The sequence below is a fragment of the Anoplopoma fimbria genome, chromosome 2, assembly GCF_027596085.1.
Source record: "Anoplopoma fimbria isolate UVic2021 breed Golden Eagle Sablefish chromosome 2, Afim_UVic_2022, whole genome shotgun sequence".
NCBI lineage: Eukaryota > Metazoa > Chordata > Actinopteri > Perciformes > Anoplopomatidae > Anoplopoma > Anoplopoma fimbria.
Window position 1 is genome coordinate 25,252,785 of NC_072450.1, and position 18,658 is coordinate 25,271,442.

The 18,658-nt window shown below is 39.5% G+C and overlaps 2 protein-coding genes across 4 annotated transcripts in view; both read left to right on the top strand.

Moving 5' to 3' along the window:
• Positions 1 to 9,914, top strand: part of LOC129099282 (myocyte-specific enhancer factor 2A-like) — a 35,528-nt gene extending 25,614 nt beyond the window's left edge. Inside the window, exons 5-11 of the mRNA XM_054608466.1 lie at positions 651 to 785; positions 1,163 to 1,376; positions 1,838 to 1,891; positions 3,380 to 3,543; positions 6,963 to 7,083; positions 7,270 to 7,372; positions 8,240 to 9,914. Of these exons, the coding sequence (XP_054464441.1) occupies positions 651 to 785; positions 1,163 to 1,376; positions 1,838 to 1,891; positions 3,380 to 3,543; positions 6,963 to 7,083; positions 7,270 to 7,372; positions 8,240 to 8,564 (1,116 nt within the window). The 3' untranslated portion in view covers positions 8,565 to 9,914. The remainder of the gene's footprint in view (positions 1 to 650; positions 786 to 1,162; positions 1,377 to 1,837; positions 1,892 to 3,379; positions 3,544 to 6,962; positions 7,084 to 7,269; positions 7,373 to 8,239) is intronic.
• A 1,942-nt stretch (positions 9,915 to 11,856) lies between these two features.
• LOC129098579 (multiple C2 and transmembrane domain-containing protein 2-like) overlaps positions 11,857 to 18,658 on the top strand; it is a 33,682-nt gene continuing 26,880 nt past the window's right edge. For 2 of the 3 annotated variants that reach the window (XM_054607628.1, XM_054607643.1), the window contains exon 1: positions 11,857 to 11,922. The gene's annotated coding sequence lies outside the window, so the exon portion shown is untranslated. Of the gene's footprint in view, positions 11,923 to 17,295; positions 17,622 to 18,658 lie in introns of those variants that run through there. The other variant, XM_054607634.1, reaches the window with a different exon arrangement.

An 18,658-nucleotide genomic window follows, 5' to 3' on the forward strand; every position in this document is an offset into this window, starting at 1 on the left:
CTGGTTTCTAGTCTTGATAGGTTGGTTTTCCTTCCTGCTCTTCGACCGCATATTAGATGGGGAGCAACCAGATCCATAAACAGTCTGTGTTCTGAAAAACCTCAGCTTGTGATGTGGCCAAACACTTATAATACTGTATAGTAATACTGAAGAATGAATCTAAGGTAAGGAAGGTAGAGCAGGAAGGTGTACTTGAATGCTTAAATACTTATTATTATTTTATCCTATATAATTCTGTATTAACTTGTAGATGGATTAACTACATTGATTTTGATATAAATAGTAGCAGAAAACTATGACAAGAACACACTTTGTGAGGAAAAACACTGAACTGTTATGTTTCAAAGCTGTAGGTTTTCAGTACATTCTACTTCCTAATGAAGGACATTTCCATTATGAGCAATTTATAAAGATTTCAAATGGATATGTAAATCATTTTTAACAAACTGGTTTATGGTGATTTATGAAGTACTCGCTGCTCTCAGTAGTGTGCTCACCACCTCCTCTGGGGAAAACGCGGTTTATTAATGAATGTCAACTACAGGCCACGGTAAGCTGTGCCAAAGAGCTATTGATGTTGGCGCAATCTCTACTTGTTTACCCATGCTTTTAATCACTATGCCTCTCGCCTATGTTTATTTCACCCGCAGGCCCTGAACAAGAAGGAGCACAGAGGCTGTGACAGCCCTGATGCTGACGCCTCCTACGTCCTCACCCCCCATACTGAGGAGAAATACAAGAAGATCAACGAAGAGTTCGACAACATGATGAAGAGTCATAAAATTGTGAGTTGCGCTGTGGTTTATTGTGTACACACCCAGTATACCACTAAGCACCTCTGTGACGCACGTCAGAGCCTTGCTTATTAATACCGGACGTCTGTTAGGCGACTGTAACCAATTGGCATCTTCCCCACTGGATCTAAAATCCTATTGGTTTTGATTGGGATTCTTCCTCCTTTGGTTTTAGTTTCTATAGCACTGAATGTCACATTTATGTCGGTCAGTAGGTGATCATATGATTCACAGTTTGGTGAGGTACCTGGTCAAACAAATACGGAAACGTAGAACAGAAGAATGCAAATTAAAAGACAAAAACAGATTCTATTGTCTCAGATTTAACCAACAAATGTTGACATGTCTCTATCTGTCACCCTCTCCAGTCCACGGGCCCTCCACAGCAGAACTTCATGCACGGCAACATGTCGTACAGCCCCGGTGCAGGAGGAGGAGGAGGAGGAGGAGGAGGAGCGACCTCCCAAGCTCTAGCTGCAGCCACAGCAGCTCTGGCTGACAGTGGGATCCTCTCCTCGCCCCACACACACCTCCACAGAAATATGAACCCTCCACAAAGACCTTCCAGCACTGGGAACACAGGTGTGTGTGTGTGTGTGTGTGTGTGTGTGTTTGTGCTTAATGGTCCAGGGAAAGGCAGGTAACTTAACGCCTTGTGCACACTGAGCTGATGACACTGAATCATAGGAAACACAACAACTTGTGTTTGTAAATTTAGAGGTTCACTTTTTGTCTGGAGGGGATTTAAGATTACGGGAGCAGCAACAACTGTGACCAAAAATCACAGCAAGCAGTTAGGAGTGTATAAGATACAAATTCTGACGACTAGCGAAACCAGTTACGTTGGATACGTGTCAGTGAGTACAGGGCACAAACTGGTGGAAAAATAAATCAAATAACAATCTGTGTGTGTGTGTGTGTGTGTGTGTGTGTGTGTGTGTGTGTGTGTGTGTGTGTGTGTGTGTGTGTGTGTGTGTGTGTGTGTGTGTGTGTGTGTGTGTGTGTGTGTGTGTGTGTTTCTGCGTGTGTGTGTTTAACCTCAGGTGGCCTGCAGAGCAGTTCTGATATGGCTCTGCAGAACGGGTCTGGACCAGTTGGTATGTATTTTTCAGTCATGTAAACCCACTCTGACACAACTTTACCCTTGAGCCACACCATCACCATAAGTATTTAGATATATAATTCAACTTATTGTGAACCGAGAAGGTACTAAACATGACACATTTATACAGATTTTTTATGCATGAATGTGTTACATTTTCATGCATGGCTTTGTAATTTATTTCTGGGAAATCCTTGGTTACCAGTGTTGGTTGGTGCAGATCTGAACGATGAGAGTTCTTCTATAGCAGGAAAAAAATCTCTCTACCACCTGTCACAATGATTCTAGGGGCACAGCAACTGACATGTTCAAACTGACCTTTATCCTTCTCACTATTGTTTGCCTCACAACGTTGTCATCTAAAATCCCATCTCCTTTCCTCACATGCTCTGTATCCTTCCTGACGGGGTTTACCTGATACAACCTCTCTTTCTTTCCCTTCCTCTGCGATCATCTAGCAGAAAGAAATCAAGACAAAACATGTATAAGCCTGTTAGTCAAACCGAACTTCAGAAAAAATATCAGAGTATTTCCTACTAAGGGAATTTTCATTTGTAGAAAAACTAGAATGCAGTTGGGGGGTTGAACTGACCTTTGAGGAAATGTAATTATAAGTGGAATGACATGAAAAGATTAGATAAGATAATCCTCTATTAGTCCCACAGCGGGAAAATTTGCATTAAAAAGTTCACTAAAAAAGCCTCAGTCGTGCATGAGCTAGTAAGGGTCCACGCTGATTCCACTTTCTTTTATCCAACACAAATTTACTATTTTATCACACACAGCAGACCATTGTCAATGTTGTGAACTTCAATAAACAAAGAGCAATGCACACTCAAACCCACACAATGTTTCTGTATCCTCCAGAGAAGGAAAGAGTCACACTGCTCATTAATTGTCAGTTGACAAGTCGAATGTATAATTTTTCAAGTCAGCAGTATATGTCTTTTCTGTTGGATATTCAACACTTGCCACAAACTGTCTTCCTTGCAAACTACCCTGCCTGTCCTCTTCTTGCTCTCCCTCCCAGTACAGCAAGTCTCATAAGAACACTGCCATTATGCAATGTCAAGAGCCCGAAAAGATCAATTATTCATTATTATCTCCTGTATAATATATAGCCATACTTTCTTCATTCTCCACTCAGAGCCTGTTGGTGGACAGGCTGATATTTTGGATCCAACACATGAGACTGTAACCTCCCTCTTGTTTTTAACGCACATTCCAAATCTTCACATACAGTATTTCTAAATGTAACTACAGTGATCTATTACACTAAAACATATTTAAAAAAAGACTGTTAAAGCCTCTGAAAATATGCAGGGGAAATGTTGAACATACAGGGATCCTGGTCTATGTATAAAAGCTCATATTCTCCATCATCATCAGTCAGTCAACCTGTCAATGAGTCCTTACGGGAACGTTGGGATTTCCTTACCATCACTTCTCAAATGTCCTTGTAATTCTATGTTTCTGTTTTCAGTGAATGGTTTTTTGGGCTCGCCTGGTGGAGGCAACTTGGGAAAGATCATACCAGCCAAATCTCCTTCTCCTCTTCCACCTCATGGGAACAACATGGTCCCTACCAGCCGCAAGACAGACCTCCGCGTGGTCATCCCTCAGTCCAAAGGATTGATGCAAACACTGGTAAGGGTGTGTGTGTGGTTGTTGCATTTAGGACCTCATCATGAGTCTTAATGGCAGGCAGTGATGGTTAATAAAAAAAATGTATCACTCTCTTCGAAGAAACACTCTTTTTGAGGGTGGTTGTTAATACAATAATACTTAAAGCTTTATTATTTCATGTGATGCCACTAGGGGGCAACAATTCACAGAAGCAAGTTGAGCGATACTTAGCTATCACCTTATAAAAATGTTGCACTTCTCAGCTGCATATGCACAACTCTGTTTTTTGGTTTATTAGGAACCAGAATGGGACACAATGTTGTTGAAGCCTGAGGAATGTTGGATATGAACAAGAACGGGATAAATAGAGGATGCAGATTACCACAGAGTTGGGCAGCAACATAATTTACAGTTTTTACTGAGGTAATAAATCAAGTGAGAAGTAGGATAATTTTATTATAGACTTCTACACAATTGGACTTCTTTTTGTAACCCCATGAGTCGCTCGTTGATGGTCATTAGACATAATGAAAGTTCAAGGCCCTTCAGCATTGGCATCACCAGTCAGACCAGCAGGATGCCACCTGTTCATACCTAATGAAAAAAACAAATTTTGGCTGCATTGTCTACATCAGCTTCTCTCTACCTCTCCTATTTTATTGCTGTGTTGCTACCCTTTACAGCACTTTACCACCACTAACTTGAGAAAATCTCAGGGCCGTCTTATGTACTGTCTTTTATATTATGGAGGTACTCTGATCTTTTTAGCCTGTGCTAGCATTTGCAGAAAGATTACAAGAATCAGTTTGTTCTTTGTGTGTTTTTTTTTCTTTACACACAATGTGACACCACTGATTGTTCACAGAGACGGACAACTCCCCATGATCTTTTTGCCTGATTGAATTTGTCTCTATCCTAAAGAACCTTTTAAAGTAAAATGATGTTTTTTGGCGAAAGATACATGAATGCTGTCATTTACAGTAAATTTGTTTTGGAAGGCAGCAGGGTAGACACACAAAAAGACTGATGATATTTCAAGTAGGCTGCCAACTCATCCATTCAAAGGCAGTTCAGACTCTCTGTCGAGGCTAAAGTCATGTAAAGAAACAGAACCACAAGAACTCAAATGCAAAAATGATATGCTGGCACGTTCTATTCTTCTTCAAATTGTTGCTCTAATAAACTTGTATGATACAAGAAGTTCCTGTGATTAGATGCATGAAATCTAACCAAGTTTATGGTCTGGTGAAGTGACTCCCTGCTCTGGAGACTGTAGAAGGAGTCTTCAGAGCTTCTTGAGTTCCTTTTCCTTCATTCAGATTGTGCATTCAGCAGCTGAGCTGTCCGATTGAAGTTATTGATTTGCCCTTAACTCCCTTACTGTTGCCTTTCCCTCCCACACTATGCTCAAACATGATGTAACGATTAGCAAACAATGGGAAAAAATATCGACTTTTATTTTCTCTTCTTTACTATGGCAACCAAATGGCTCCATTACTCCGCTGGCTGTTTACATTTTTCAGTGATCCATCAGTTAAATGACAGCATTGCTTATTTCTCCTGTTATCTCCTGTTGATATTAAAAATATGTTAACATAATTACACAGTTTTTTGTGTATATGAGGAAATTATTTCTTCACATTTTTTAGAATTTACAGACTTAAACATTTACAAAACGAAAACACTTCATATGTAACCTTACAGCCTTTTTAATAAGATTAATTTAGGGGTAGTTAACAGTATTAATTAAATTACATTACCAGATGTAGAAGTTATAAATTAATACACACCCTTTCATGCCATGTGTTAACACTGTCTCTACAGAAATAAGTCAAAATTCTATATTATTTGGTATTCATCAAAATTCCTCATCCTCCTTCTGAGATGATTAATTTTGATCACTGGATGACAAATGATTAACAGCCATCCTGTTTGCAGGAGCAGAGCAGCTAGCATGGTCTTTTTCACTTTTGTGAGGATGTAAAATACCATCTTTTAGGGGTTGGCACATGGCATGCAGTTTAAACGTGCATAAAACCTAAAAACAACAGCATACTAACATTTGTACAAGGTTTAAACCAAAGGAAGAGGGTGGCAGCTGCTTAGATGATGACATGTGTTTGTTTCTGCCTTTCATTCGCTGCAGTGAAAGATGAGAAGTTGTGGTCGAATAGCAACTCATCTGTTTGATCATTTTGAAACTGCCTTTCACTTCCTCCTCTATGATGTGTGTGCATGTAAGTGTGAACATAATGCTCTGTATACTGTTACAGTGTTGTTTGCACAAACAGGCAAGAACAACTCTTTTAATTTGTTAGCTCGAACTTGGATTCTATGCTACGGCATTTCTCACTGATATTGACAGGGATATGACGGATAGCACAGGGGAAAGGGTGAAGGAAACACAATGTAATGTTCCAGGCAGTCATATTCAGTTAGCAAATGTTTTAAGGTTGTTAGTTTTAGGCCTGTGTCAGTTGGTTAAACCACTGTTTGTGCGTTTAGTCGTGCGTGTGTGTGTGTGTGTGTATGCATACAGCAGTGAATGACCTCATTCAGGGTGATGTCATTGCTGACATTATCAGGCAGGAACGGCAACAGCCCAGAGAGTAACAACACAAAACTTCTAATGACTGTTAGAAATGTGTCAAGTTAAAGAGCAGCTATACGAGCATAACATGTGCCAAAACGACTTGGTTTTCGTAGCTTAATTTGAGACTGTGACTGGTTAAGAATGAATTGCCTTCTGGTATTTAGTGTTGTTTTTTAAAAAATGTTTTATTAATTGTTAAAACACTCAATCAAGTAAATTAGCACTGAGGTTGCAGCCAAATGCCTGATTACAAGTCCTTAGTAAGACTGCTACCAGTTGAAATGCAAAACACTCAATTGTGCAAAATAGCTCAACATTTAACCAAATCATTTAGAGGATAAGACTGTATTTGAAGAAAGGTTTTACAAACGTGGCAGGTTGTTGAAAGTTTGGTTGACTTTTAGTAATACACAACCTTCAGCATCCATCAACAAACAGCCTTGTGTCCTGTTCACTGTTTCCATGAGCAGGATACTGAAAACAAGTTGGGGGCATTCTGGGAAGTAAATGAAATACATAAGTAAAGAATAAGTTGGTGTTGCAGGTTAATACAAAGTGGAAGCAAAATAAGGGTTATTTTGAATCGTGCCAACAGTAAGTGTTTGAGGTTGAGGTTTTTTGAAGGTGATGTAGTTCTCTCTTGCTTGAGAAAGACTCCATGGGTAATCAATTTATACTGACATCATGTGGTTGAAATGGGGCATCACAGGCCATGTTCTTCTGCATGCCGTCCACTGTACAATACAACTGCGATCTTAACGCAGAAAAGCAACAGACAAAGAGAAGGTAGATTGTTTTTTACTTGAATAAATTAACTTACTGTGTATGTGTTTTTATGTATTTCCAGAGTAACCAGAGGCAGAGTCAGTCCAGCCAGCCTCTGTCCACCCCAGTGGTCTCCATCAACACACCCAGTCTGCCTCACCAGAGTCTGGTCTACTGCGGCATCAGCTCTGCCTACAACAACGGTACCTGATGATTATTAGAATTTGTGCTGTGTTGCTGTCATTAGTGTAGCCCCCGAGGTCCCCAAGACATTGAAATGTTGCTGTTTTTCTGTCTTTATTTATTAAATTCATTTCATTTAATTGAAAGGTTTCACCAGCTTTTCTCAACTACTTTGTGTGCTATCATGCTCAAATGTCGTCTCTTAGATTACTCGCTGAACAGTGCCGATCTGTCGGGCTTCAGCTCCCCTGCAGGCCACTCTTTGGGCTCCATGGCGTCATGGCAGCTACACCAGCTTGGCTCACTGGGGTAAGTACCTGACGCAGTTAGCCTTTCTTTCTTAATGACTGATAACATTTTTACAGATTTACAGTTTAACATAGTCTATTTACACTAAGTTAGAATCGCCAGACACATACAGTTAACAAAACAGATAGTGTACAAGAGAGGAAATAGATTTCGATGTGACGAAGAGAGAGGCTACTGACTTAGTATATAATAAGTCTGACATTTTGTTATTGCAGGACAAGTATGTGAGTGACTATTGATGGCAACTTCACACTGACAAGTGCAGTGGGGGAGGAAGTATTCAGATCCTTGACTTAAATTTAAGTAGCAATATGACACTGTAAAAATTCTCTATTACAAATTAAAGCAAAATGTAAAACCCCTAAGAGTGCTTTAGTTAGGTTAAATGATTAGATTTTTTGCTAATGCATTAATGTGCATGTATTTGGGCAAGCACATTTTAACTTATGATGCAATTCAAGTTCGGTTGTTCAATCTATTAAAATACATACTTTTTTATTAGCTCATCAAATTGTTCATTCGTGACATTTTCAATTTTAACTTACTCAAAACTCCTCTTATCTTATAAATGAAGTGGAGTAAAAGGTAAAAGATTTGCCTTTTAATTGTTGTGAAATTAAAACATAAAGTAGCATAAAATGAAAATGCTCAAGTTAAGTTCAAGTACCTCAAATTTGTACTTACCGGTAAGCACAGCACCTGAGTCAATATTCCACCACTGGCCAAGTGTCAATATTTGCCAACCAGATAAGAAAAAGTTCTGTTTTTTTTTGTCAACAGACCTGTTAGTGTCACCAATAGGTGGCGCCATCACTCCACGGTCCCAGCCTTAAAACCTCCTCTCCCTCTGTCTCTCCCTCTGTAAAGGTCTGGAAGCCCCAATCTCTCCATCAGCACCAACCACAACGTCAACATCAAAGCCGAGCCGATCTCCCCACCCCGCGACCATCTCAGCCAATCAGGGTACATGACTCAGGCTCATGCCCCTCCTCACCCCCACTCATCCACCAGGGCGGAGATGGGGAGGTCTCCTGCAGACAGCATCAGCTCCTCCTGCAGCTCCCACGAGGGTGGCAGCGACCGTGAGGAGCAGCAGCACCGGTTGGACTTCCACTCGCTCCCAGTGAGTCGGTCAGCGGGCAGAGAGAGTCCGACGGTCAAACGCATGAGAATGGACAGCTGGGTGACATAGACCCTGCAGTCACATGAAGACCCAGCACCGGGGAAAACACAGGAAGGACACTGTTATGCAAAATCAAATATGGATTGATGTGTTCTGCTATTTTTATTAAGTTATCATTTTTTTTATTTGGTGGTCAGATTTTTCAGAAGGGTTGAGCAAAATTTTGTGTGAAAAATCTGGATCTGTCAGAATCATATCATCATGTTTCAGAAAAGCGTTTTTGGTACTTAAAACATAACATGCCGTCCTTTTCAAATATAAATCATTCAAGCATCAAACTTTTAATGTGGGTCCAATTGCAGTACAATCTGTCATTTTCTTATCCAGTGGGAAGCAGTACGATACGCAGAAGAATCAAACAAGGTGAGATTAGTGTCTGTCCGTCTTGTGGCTTCAGGATTATGTTGGTAAAGCAGTGAAGTACTTCTGGATGTCTCCCACTGGGTGTCACCCAATCCATTTCTGATCTTCTCAGGGTTTGAAACATAGAACAAGTCAAAGATGAAAGCAATACTCCCTCCCCATAATCCCAGAGTCTCCTCTTTATAAAAACACTTATTTATATCAGCCAAAGCAGTATGCTGTTTTTATGTTGTTTGTGTGTGTTTTTATATTGTGCACAGAATAAGACAATATTTCATTCAGATTTCAAACTGAAAGCCATGGACACTTGTTCTGTATGTGCTACCCAAATATGTTGTTATTGTTTTGTATATACTATCTTTAATATATATTGCTTTTGGTGTAACTATATATTGTTGGTCTGCCTATTGTATCTGCCTGGATAAAATATGACACCTCCAACAGATTATACAGAAGTATATTTTTGTGGATTCCAACATTTACAAAATATTGATTGTCCTTTCTTTTCTCATCAAGTGTCTGTCGGACACATCTCTTTTCCAAAACCAACTAAAGAGAAAAGCACTCTAGAAAATATTCTTTATTTGGCGAAACAAATCTAGCTCCTTAGAAATTATTTTACAGAAGGAACGCACTGTAAAAGACAAAGATGCAAATAAAAACGATAACACTTTCTGATGTTGTGCGACAGCCTCAGCAGGGCCGAATCTGGCCCATCTGATAAAGTTAGGGGAGGATAAATGATCTCATATGGGATAAGATAAAATCTCCTTTATCAATTGCAAAAGGGATATCATGTCACATTAACCACAGAGAAAAGCCAGTAGAAAAGTAGCATTTATGCTGTGCATTTCAACATGAGCTTACTTCCTCTTGTGTGATTTTTTAGGTACGATAAAGTTACTGAACCTTAAAATGCAAACAAAATGACATTCGAACAGAAGTCCATACCTGATGAGTATTTACAGGGTTGTAATGTATTTCTCCTTTTTTGACTTCAATGCATTGTTTTTATAATAAAGATGAAGACAACTGAGATGTAAGAGTGCTGAGAGATAGGTGGGAGAAATTTAATTTCTTGAGGTTCTTGGAGATGGGAATTTACCGAACGGTTGTGTGACTGAAAAGTTTGTGATTGACACTGAGAAAATGGAACATGTGGGTAAGTACCAAGTAGAATATGTGGTGAAGAGTGCAAGAGCTGCAAAAACCACAGCAGCGCCAATGAATCGTAGTATGGATAGAAAGGTAGAAACATCAAAAGAGAGAAGAGAAAGTTTTGTAACACATTTACTTGGGTTCATAAATAATTATTACTATTATTATTATTACAGTATTATTACAGAAAGAAAATGAACATCATTCCATAAGGAATGTATTTTACGCCTGTACAGAAAGGCATCTGGTATCCAGATGTGCCAGATGCAGAGGGGATCTTAAATTTGAAACTGTTGTGACAAATACAGTTGGGCAAATCAAGATTTAGAGGAAGTCATGGTGCTTGGTTCATGGGAATGCAAGAATGAGAAAAGAAAACAAGCCGTTTAGACACAGGAAGGAGAAATTGATAGCATCAGTTTGTGCTGGATTGGATTGTTCTGATTGTTTGACTACGATAGCCTGCTGCAAACAGACAGGAACTATTGAGTTCACTGAGGATGTATAGGATACTCTGATATCATCTGCATAAATCAGACCTGGTTTAAGCCATGTGTGTCGGGTGGTACCCGTCAAGAGGTAACGTGTGAATGAAGTGAAGGAGGTTGAGGATTCAGAACATGAGAGAGGTGTAATGTGTAACACCTATGTCTGGTGGCATTATGGCTCATTAACTGCCACATATGAATGATGATCCACTCTATTGTGTGAAAAGATAGTGAGTGTAGAGATTATTTATGAGTCTTCGAGAAAAAAAATGTCATATTTTTTTTTCCTTTTAGCAGCACCGATTAAATAAATAGTCCTACAGAATATTATTGAATAACAATAATAGTTATCAATTTTGAGCAGTGGCCAGTGACTAAAGCACAGACTTTAATGCTAACAGCAACAGGATTATACTAGTTCAGATAAAGAGAAAACCATGCAGGTCCAAGCTTCACTCACTGTTCACTGAGGTGGAAAAGTAGGGGCTGGAGGGATTAAATGTACCAAGGTTAATGGGAATGATGAGTGCAAAACAACTGTTTGAGAAAAGGATTAGGTTTGTGTGAGCCACAAAAGAGTGCTCTAGAAGTAAGTTAAGCAAATAAAAAGATGTTTTTTTTTTGTTTACTCATGGTGGAGATATCAATAGGATCAATTGACTCGTGATTCAGCTTGACCTGGACACATCTACAGGTCCAAGCAACCTCACATCTATTTCGTCCAGTGCATTGACTACATTGAATTGCATGGGGCAAATGTATCTATTCGAATGATCTTTCAGTTACTAGAGGTGACAGGATCAGAATGACTCACATCATGACAGACCACCAATGCAACAGCCTACTTCCACTTAGCTGGAATGAAAACCTACCGGCAAATATATGGATTTACTTTAAAAGTGAACTATACTTGGTAAAGTGAAATAAAACAATCTTGTACAAAAACATACAGGTCATTAGGCTAATTGAATGATAATAAATGATACCTCTGAAAAGCTCAGGGCTCAAGTCCAAGCTGTTTGACTGCTAAAAACAATGTGCTGGATATCTTAAAAAACTATATTCACTCACTGAATTTGCTTATTTATTATCTCTGTTTTCCACACCCTTTTTTTTTTGTGTTAAATTGTGTGGTGCATGTGCTTATAGGCAGAGCTTTTATTTTGAAAGTGTTCATATAAAACAGGGTGAGTCTGGCTCGCTGTGTTGACGCTCTCACGAAGAGGAGGAAGTCTAGCACAGCCGCATATGACGGTCGGTGGCCGGAGTGGCTGACATCGTTTCTCTTACTACCCCCCCCACCACCCATGTTGAGCAGCCATGAGGTGAAGAAGAAACAGTCGTCGGGGGAAAAAAAGGTAAAACTTTAACATGTACTCTCTTTTCTAGCGGGGAGGTATAGTTGAGTTACCTGTGTGGGGGGGTCTCTGACGTGGGGCCCCTCAGGTGAGCCTCCTTCCTGCTCCTCCGGACAGGTGAGGAGTCCTCACTCTGAGGTCCTGAAACCTGGTGGGAATATGTGTGTGTGTGTGTCTTCTCTTACATGTGTGTGGAAGGAGGCTGATGTTTGAACAGTGGTCTGTTTAGTTATGGAAGTACATGCACCGATTCGCAAATGTTGCGCAACAGGATTTTTAAAAAAAAGTTTACAAGTCGACAAGAGTTTGTGACCAATGAGGTCAAATTACATCAAACCAACAAATAGTTTAAGTAGAAGATTGTATGCTTATCTTGATCACCAGTCCTTCAGTAAGACATTATAGCCTACTGGATGCAGCGAGAAGTTACCACAGTGACGTTTCATGTCAATGTTTTTTTTTTTTATTATTTTTTTTTTTTTTATTTTTTTTATGTGTGTGTGTGTCCAGTGTGTTACATGCTATGATTAAAAAAAAAAACTCTACTCACTTAAGATTTTGAGATAAAATACTATCATATCTTTTCCGATAAGCAGGATGAGATCAAATGCAAGATTTTTTTTTTTTAAATGGTTAAATTTGAATGATCTTTTCTTAGATGGAGTAAATTAAATAGCCAACTTTCCCTGACTCTGGATGCAGACTTAAGTAGTTATTTGTGTGTATGGCCAAGTTTAAAGGGTATTTTTCCCCACAGAAATTCCAGCATCTTATAAACCCACATGTCTTGTTTATGCAGCGTACAAACACTCAGAAGTTTGAAATCCACTGGAAATTTTTGACGCTTCAATGTTTTGGGTTGTGTGTGTAGTCTGCAGTAAGCTTTGGTCGTCCACATATCAAAGTGTAGAAAACTGCATACTGTGAAATAGTTTCAGGAAATACCTTTCTTGTCTAGTTCTGACAAGACAGGGCTGTGTTGCAGTTGCTCAACTTGGCCCAACTTGGTGAGAAAAAGAAAACATGAAAGCCTTGAAGTCTTTACAACTGTTGCCGTATCAGTTTTTTATGACATTATCTGGTATTTGCTATCAGAATGAGAATTCACACAGAGGTCATTTCAAATCCATCCATCTTTGGCAGACACAATCATAGCTTTTTCATCTTTAGGTCTCTAAAATCAGAAGATCCAGACTGCTAAAGTGCTTTCATGTTTAACAACGGTCAACCCAGTTTCATTTTTAAAAGGCTACTATCCGGTTTTTTCAGGCCTTTTGTAAAATCAGTGTCTTTCTTTATTCAAATGGTGGTGACCTCATTTGGGGATGGAATTATAAATGCAGTAGACGGGGATGGTTCTCTTACAGTCATCAGTACATGTGTCAGCCTGCTCCAGCGCCTTTAATACCAGTGACTCAGGGGCTTACCGCATGCAGTATCTCATCATTTTCCCACTCTACTAATTGGCTACAATACAACAAATGTGTATATTTTCAGTTTATCCTCCAGTATCCCAGTAATGTAAATTATGATTGGATGCGCTCCATAACATATCATTTTATTTAATAGACTTATAGACTTTCTTTATGGAATGTGATTTTTATAAAACTGCTGTGTGTTTGATCTCTTCTGTCCCACATGCTCCCATGTAATATATTACCGTCACTCTCTACCATCAACAAACGCTATTTGTGTGCTTTCCTTTTTTTTTTTTTTTTTTTTTTTTTTTTTTTACAAACATTTTGTGTTTTTCCTTTCATAAGTTGTTTCATCCATTATCGTGCTCGGTTCAAAGCCGTGTTTGTTTAACGCCGTGACCTTTGGACCTCTACACTAATGGCTGCTCGTTCCTCCTAATCTATGAGACCAGTCTATTTTTTTCTGGCCCCCTCACTGATCTTCTCTTTACGTAAGAGAGTCAGATAAACGACTGAAATGTGATGCAAGTGAGGTCAGGGAGACGAGCCCTATGGACAAGGTTGTCTGAGGAAAGGATGGATGCCTTGGCATTGTCACCTTGGCCTGACTCTGCGTCACAGCCTTCATGTGTCCACAGATTGGGCTGAGGGGGCTGGGGTTGGGGGGTCGACCGGTCGAAGGTGACATAATTTGCCATTTATACTTGAACTGGATCACATTTTTCAAATCAGGATTTGATGCAAGTGTAGTTCTCCCTATTAACAAGTTGGAAATGGGGGCTGGTCTGACTGGTCAGCTGTGGAGTCTGAGCATTCACATTGTATCTGTTTATTCCAGTTTAAGTCTGTCTGACCCTTCTGGCACTTCAAATTAATATCACGCCCCACTCAGCTGAGAGGCCACCTGGCTGAATATCTCCGTTACATAGTAACACCATGGCCCTGCTTTATCAGCAGTGGACTGTTAACATTTATGGGACAACACCTACGGTACACAATTAAAGCTTTGCTCATTCTCTAGTCAAATCAAGGGTCGAGTGTTACGCTCAATGACGCATCAGTAGTACTGTACACATGGTTGCTGTGGTCATTTTATGCTCCCATGATGCTCTCTGTTAATCCATCTAGCTGGTGTAATAGTCCATTAATGGGCTGTTTAGGACTGTTTAGCACTCAAAAAAGATTTTTTGAGTGCAGTGAATATAGCACAGCTAAACACTGAGGTCTGGATCAGCAACCAAAGTGTGCTTGATAATAACTATGTAATGGTGATGTTGGTCTTTCTGGGGTCATAGGTAAATCTGTAACTTCGGTTGACCTCTTTTTCTCTGTTGATCCTAGTAGAATATAAGAGTTTCTGAGTGTAATTAGTGAATCACACTACCAATAAAATCAACGATGGGGAGAGAGGCAGGCTATTAACCCTGTGGGAAGTCATGCAGGTTAACTGGATTGTCTGGGACTGACAATAATGGAGGATGAAATACATTCCATTGTCTTGTTTTCAAAACTGGTGCTCCCTTCAGGGCTTCTTTTCTGAATGACCGGGGAATTGGGCTGAATTTAGCACTCACTTATTCAAAATAGCAGTAGAAGCAACATGGCTGTATTCAAAGGTTTTAATATGAGGAAAAAACCACAACTGTGTGCTCCAGACTTTATCACTTTAGAACCTGTCTCAAAATGTCAAAATCTACTGAGAGGTTCAACAGAACTTGACTCGTGCTTTTATAGTAGAAAGAAAAATGTTGATTATAGCCAGTTAAGGTGATGTCTTAAACCTGCATTAACTGTTTGTTTTGGCTTCTTTGGGTGTAGTGTAAACAAGCTATAAATAACAACATTGACATATCGAAACATTATAACGTTTTTATGTTGAACTTATTTACACACTCAGCAGACACAGAGCAACATTATCATTCGTTTGTCCTTTTTTTCCTCGCCTGTCAAATATGCAATTTCCGCTGTGTTTATGTTTCTACTCTCTCCTGGGCAAATATCTGGCTTTTTAACTGCTCCACTATGTTCACAAGCTACTCACTAACTGTGTCTGTCTAATGCTTTTTGCTGAAAACAGCATTCTGCTGCAGCCAATGCTTAAACATGCCGTAGTGCAGAGTGGAACTGCCAAGTTGGGTAATAATTCTTTGTTGATTTGTCACAATGAAAAAAGCCATTTTCACTTTACACATCCTCATGTCTCATTGTCAATAGAACAATTGTTGATTAGAGAGGCTTTAAAGCTGCTATTGACAATTTCCACATCTCCAAAAAAGACGCTCTGGCAGACAGAATGACAATCAGTGAATACAGTTGCTATTGGATCACAAAAGTAGGGAATATGGAGCTCCAGAGCTGCAGAGGACTGTTCACCTACATACACACCTCCTTCAACCTGTGTTGCTTAATCAGGCGGAGCAGGATACAGGTGAAATTAATAAATCAGACCTCAGACATATTATTTGGAAATGTAAACAAAGTTTTTGCCAACTGAAATGCAAATACACACGTCCTACTCATAGATGGCTCTGCTATCTAAGAGCCCCAGGGATTTGATTGATGGGGGTAGCTTATCACCCCAAATTATATTTACGTAACCGCCCCGAGCTCAGGATGAGCCATGAAAATAGTTTCATACTAAAAAAGGGATTTTAATTTAGAAAAAAAAAAAAAAAAAAAAGATTTTCAGTTTCACTGTGGCTTTTAAAGTTTAGGTTGACTCAAACCTCAACATTTTGTAACCATGGTATCTATTAATACACTAGTTCTAGCACAGATCACGACAGACTTGTTTACTTTAGACAACATTTTCCTCTCAGTCAATCGTCACTAGAATAACAGACAGATCTGTAGTCCAGGCCAATGCCAGGCCTGTCTGTGGCCATCATCCCTTTTCCTCTGCTGGCTGTCTGTCACCCTGTCAGCAATCAATCTAATCCTTGTATTTGGGTCAGGCTAGAAAATTCATAATTTAGGATATTTTGAGTTATTAGATATAGAGATAAATGGTTGCAGACAAAATTCGGAGGAAAATACTTTACCCCAACTTTTTTTGTTTATGTTGTACTTTGTTATCTACAGTGTCTGAGATCATGCGTCACGTTTTCAAATGCTTGGACTCTAGCCGCATTTTCAATTTAACTTTGTAAACACTGATTCTTGTCTCGTTCTTTGATCGGCCACCTCGCCCCCTTTCTTCCTCCACTTCCTCATACATGCTGATAATATGGCGAGTCATCGTTCGCAGTTAAAGACGATGCGAAGTATGAGGCCAGTAAGAGGCTTATGGGACTGTTGCTTTTACAAGATCAGGTTTTGTCAGCAGGTACTGCTGCTGTTTGTATGGCAGGGATCATCTGCAGAGATGACAGTTTAAAGCATTAATGACGCATCACAATATGCTCCGGCTGCTTTGTATACCTGCTTGTTTGGTCATCTCATTTTAAAATAGATTTAACATAATGGGAGTGATGTTGCAGTGGGTGAACTGTGAATGAATGACAGATGAGTCAGCTGAATACACACACAGTTTCAGGAACAAGGCATAAAAGACATTGTAGTGGCTCTGTAAAAAAAATAAAGAAATCTGGAAAACCTCCAAAAGATAGGGCAGAATATCTGCACAGTATAATCAATGCAAAGCAGTTCCTTGGCATTACATGAAATACTTCCTCCATCACCCAGAGTCTGAGCTAATATAGTCAAATATATGTTTATTTTTATGTTATCTATTGTTGTATATATTTTAATCATACTCTTTCATAGATACAATAACAGGAATGTCTTACGAGAGCACATGTAAGTGTTGATTTAACCTGCCGCTCTAACCTGTGAGTTAACATGCGGCCAGATGAAGTAAAGCATATCAGGTGATGTGTATTTGTGTAATGAGGGAGGGTGTGGCCTAAGGAGATCAACACCCTATATCAAGGTGTGGATAATTATTAGGCAGCTTCTTTTCCTCAGGCAAAATGGGCCAAAAAAGAGATTTAACTGACTGAATAGTCAAAAATTGTAAAAAGTCTTTCAGAGGGATGCAGCACTCTTGAAATTGCTAAGATATTGGGGCGTGATCACAGAACCATCAAACGTTTTGTTGCAAATAGTCAACAGGTTCGCAAGAAACAAAAAGAACGCAAATTAACTGCCAAAGATTTGAGAACAATCAAACCTGAAGCTGCCAGGAACCCATTATCCTCCAGTGCTGTCATATTCCAGAACTGCAACCTTCCTGGAGTGCCCAGAAGTACAAGGTGTTCAGTGCTCAGAGACATGGCCAAGGTAAGGAAGGCTGAAACCAGACCACCACTGAACAAGACACATAAGTTGAAACGTCAAGACTGGGCCAAGAAATATCTGAACACAGATTTTTCAAAGGTTTCATGGACTGATGAGCTGAGAGTGACTCTTGACGGACCAGATGGATGGGCCCGTGGCTGGATCAGTAACGGGCACAGAGCTTCGACTCAGACACCAGCAAGGTGGAGGTGGGGTACTGGTATGGGCTGGTATTATTAAAGATGAGCTAGTTGGACCTTTTCGGTTTGAAGATGGACTCAAAATCAACTCCCAAACCTACTGCTAGTTTTTAGAAGACACTTTCTTCAAGCAGTGGTACAGAAAAAAGTCTGCATCTTTCAAGAAGACCATGATTTTTATGCAGGACAATGCTCCATTGCATGCATCGAAGTACTCCACTGCTTGGCTAGCCAGTAAAGGCCTTAAAAATGAAAGAATAATGACATGGCCCCCTTCCTCACCTGACCTAAACCCTATTGAGAACTTGTGGGCCCTTCTTAAACGGGACATTTACGGTGAAGGAAAACGGTACACCTCTCTGAACAGTGTCTGGGAGGCTGTGGTTGCTGCTGCACAAAAAGTTGATCGTCAACAGATCATGAAACTGAAAGACTCCATGAATGGAAGGCTTATGACTGTTATTGAAAAGAAGGGTGGCTATATATATTTTTATTTTATTTTTGAATTGTCAGAAATGTTTATTTGTAAATTTTGAGTTGTTTGTTTATTATTCTCACTTTAACAGATGAAAATAAAAAAGTGAGATGGGAAACGTTTTTCATTTAGTTGCATAATAATTGTGCACACTAATAGTTGCCCAATAATTGTGCACACATAGATATTCTCCTAAGAAAGCCACAACCTCACTTTTACTTGCTTAAATATTCAGGTTTGAGGTTTATTAACATTTTGGATTGACCGAGAGCACTGTAGTTGTTCAATAATCAAAGTAATCCTCAAAAATACAACTTGCCTAATAATTGTGCACACCGTGTACTATAATTGAAACGTATGAGAAG